This window comes from Austrofundulus limnaeus, unplaced genomic scaffold (genome assembly GCF_001266775.1).
Source record: "Austrofundulus limnaeus strain Quisiro unplaced genomic scaffold, Austrofundulus_limnaeus-1.0 Scaffold1758, whole genome shotgun sequence".
Taxonomy (NCBI): Eukaryota; Metazoa; Chordata; class Actinopteri; order Cyprinodontiformes; family Rivulidae; genus Austrofundulus; species Austrofundulus limnaeus.
In genome coordinates this window covers 39,323-40,984 of record NW_013954160.1, presented here as the reverse complement: position 1 = coordinate 40,984, position 1,662 = coordinate 39,323, and the positions used below count along the sequence as shown (strand labels likewise).

General features: G+C 36.1%; 1 protein-coding gene across 1 annotated transcript in view; it reads left to right on the top strand.

Moving 5' to 3' along the window:
• LOC106536295 (transmembrane protease serine 3) overlaps positions 1 to 1,662 on the top strand; it is a gene marked incomplete at its 3' end in the record, with an annotated part of 51,739 nt that overhangs the window by 15,759 nt on the left and 34,318 nt on the right. Inside the window, exons 3-4 of the mRNA XM_014033503.1 lie at positions 368 to 584; positions 1,059 to 1,172. Of these exons, the coding sequence (XP_013888957.1) occupies positions 368 to 584; positions 1,059 to 1,172 (331 nt within the window). The remainder of the gene's footprint in view (positions 1 to 367; positions 585 to 1,058; positions 1,173 to 1,662) is intronic.

Sequence of the window (1,662 nt, the reverse complement as noted above, 5' to 3'; positions counted from 1 at the left end):
CACACACACACACACACACACACACTGACCTTAATGTATATAAGTTAATCTGCTTTTGCCTAGTAAATACTGTTAGATAAACTGCTTAAAAGTAGAAACCAATAGTGTTGTAGTGAGAGCCCATTTATTGTTTGATTGTTGTAACCACATATTAATCACCCAATATTACTCTCTTTAAAAAAAAGTCAGTTAATTTTAACTGACCAAAATAAACTGAATGACTTTGTGTGTTTTCTGTGTATATGGTAGTTGAATTGTTCTTGTTTAACAGATACCATCTTGAACTGGGGAGGGATACTCTTAATTGAAATCATATTCATGATTTTAACAGGGGTTATCTCTACATTCATTTCTTTTTTACTTTTAGGTAATTAATGCGGAGGAACAGGAACAAAAAAACAGCTCWAAGATAGAGGTGGTCTCAGTGACAGAGGAAGACCTGCCCACCGTTGAAACCCCCGACACTCTGGTTGTCAGTCCTCTTGGCAGCTTTACTACAGAGAAAGATTCACCCATTCCTTATGAGCCTCCAGTTGCAGCCAGCCCAACTATGCCAATAACCAAGGTGCAACCATTTATTCATGGTGAGACTCAGATATGTTGAAACTGTGCATTTATTTTAACAGCATTTACAGACTAACAGACAACAATTTTATCCCATATGTCTCTCCCATGATGTTATTCCTCTCACCTATAGAGCAGTTTCTATTACAAGTGCATGAAAAGTTATGCAAATTAGGTGATGATGCCATATTGCAATTTTGTTTACTTTCATAGGACTACCAAAAATGGTGTTGATTGTAATTCTAACAAGACATTTAGATATCTGCACAAACATTAGTAAAAACAATGGTTTCAGAATAAATCACAACGCTGCCATTGATGCTACAAGTTAAATTATTTTGTTTTGAATATTGAAAACAGACTGGTGGTGTAGTAGGCCACATCTTTACATAACATTTAGTAAAAACAGTTGTAAAAATAAAGTATTTCAGTCCTGATAAAGGAACAATRTCTGTATTTATGTGTTGGTAATATTCCAGTTGTTTTCCCAACAGAGGATGACTTGGACAAGAATTGGAAGAGCAGAGTACTAGCTCATCGATTGGAGTCGCTAATTGCATTTTGTTTCATCTTAATGGTGATTCTTGCTCTCTGCATTGGCCTTGGAGGTAAAATATGTTTTTGTTACTCACTTAATCTCATTAAGTTACCAAAAGACTATCTAAAATGCAAAAGTGTGGGTAAAGACGAATACAAAAATCACTTGTTTTGTACAATATTAGATAGGAAAATGTGTATATTGACCATTGACCCTGTCCTTACAGTAATAAAACATCAGTTGAACGTTATCGTCAGTGTGACCACCTTTTATAAAAAAAAGGACTATTAACGTGCTGCTCTGGAGCACAAGTGTGGGTTAACACAATGCCAAAACATCAGTACCAAAGCATCAGCAGTTAGTGGGAAATACTGCAAGATGGAACGGGGAAACTGAAATACAACATACAAGAAGAACAGAAAAATAAAACAAGGTACCTGAAAAACCTGATCTAAACACGAAGTTTCAAATTTTTTTTTCTATTCAGGGTGGGGTACACCCTGGACAGGTCGCAAGTCCATCACAGGGCCACACATAGAGACAAACATTCACTCTGTCAC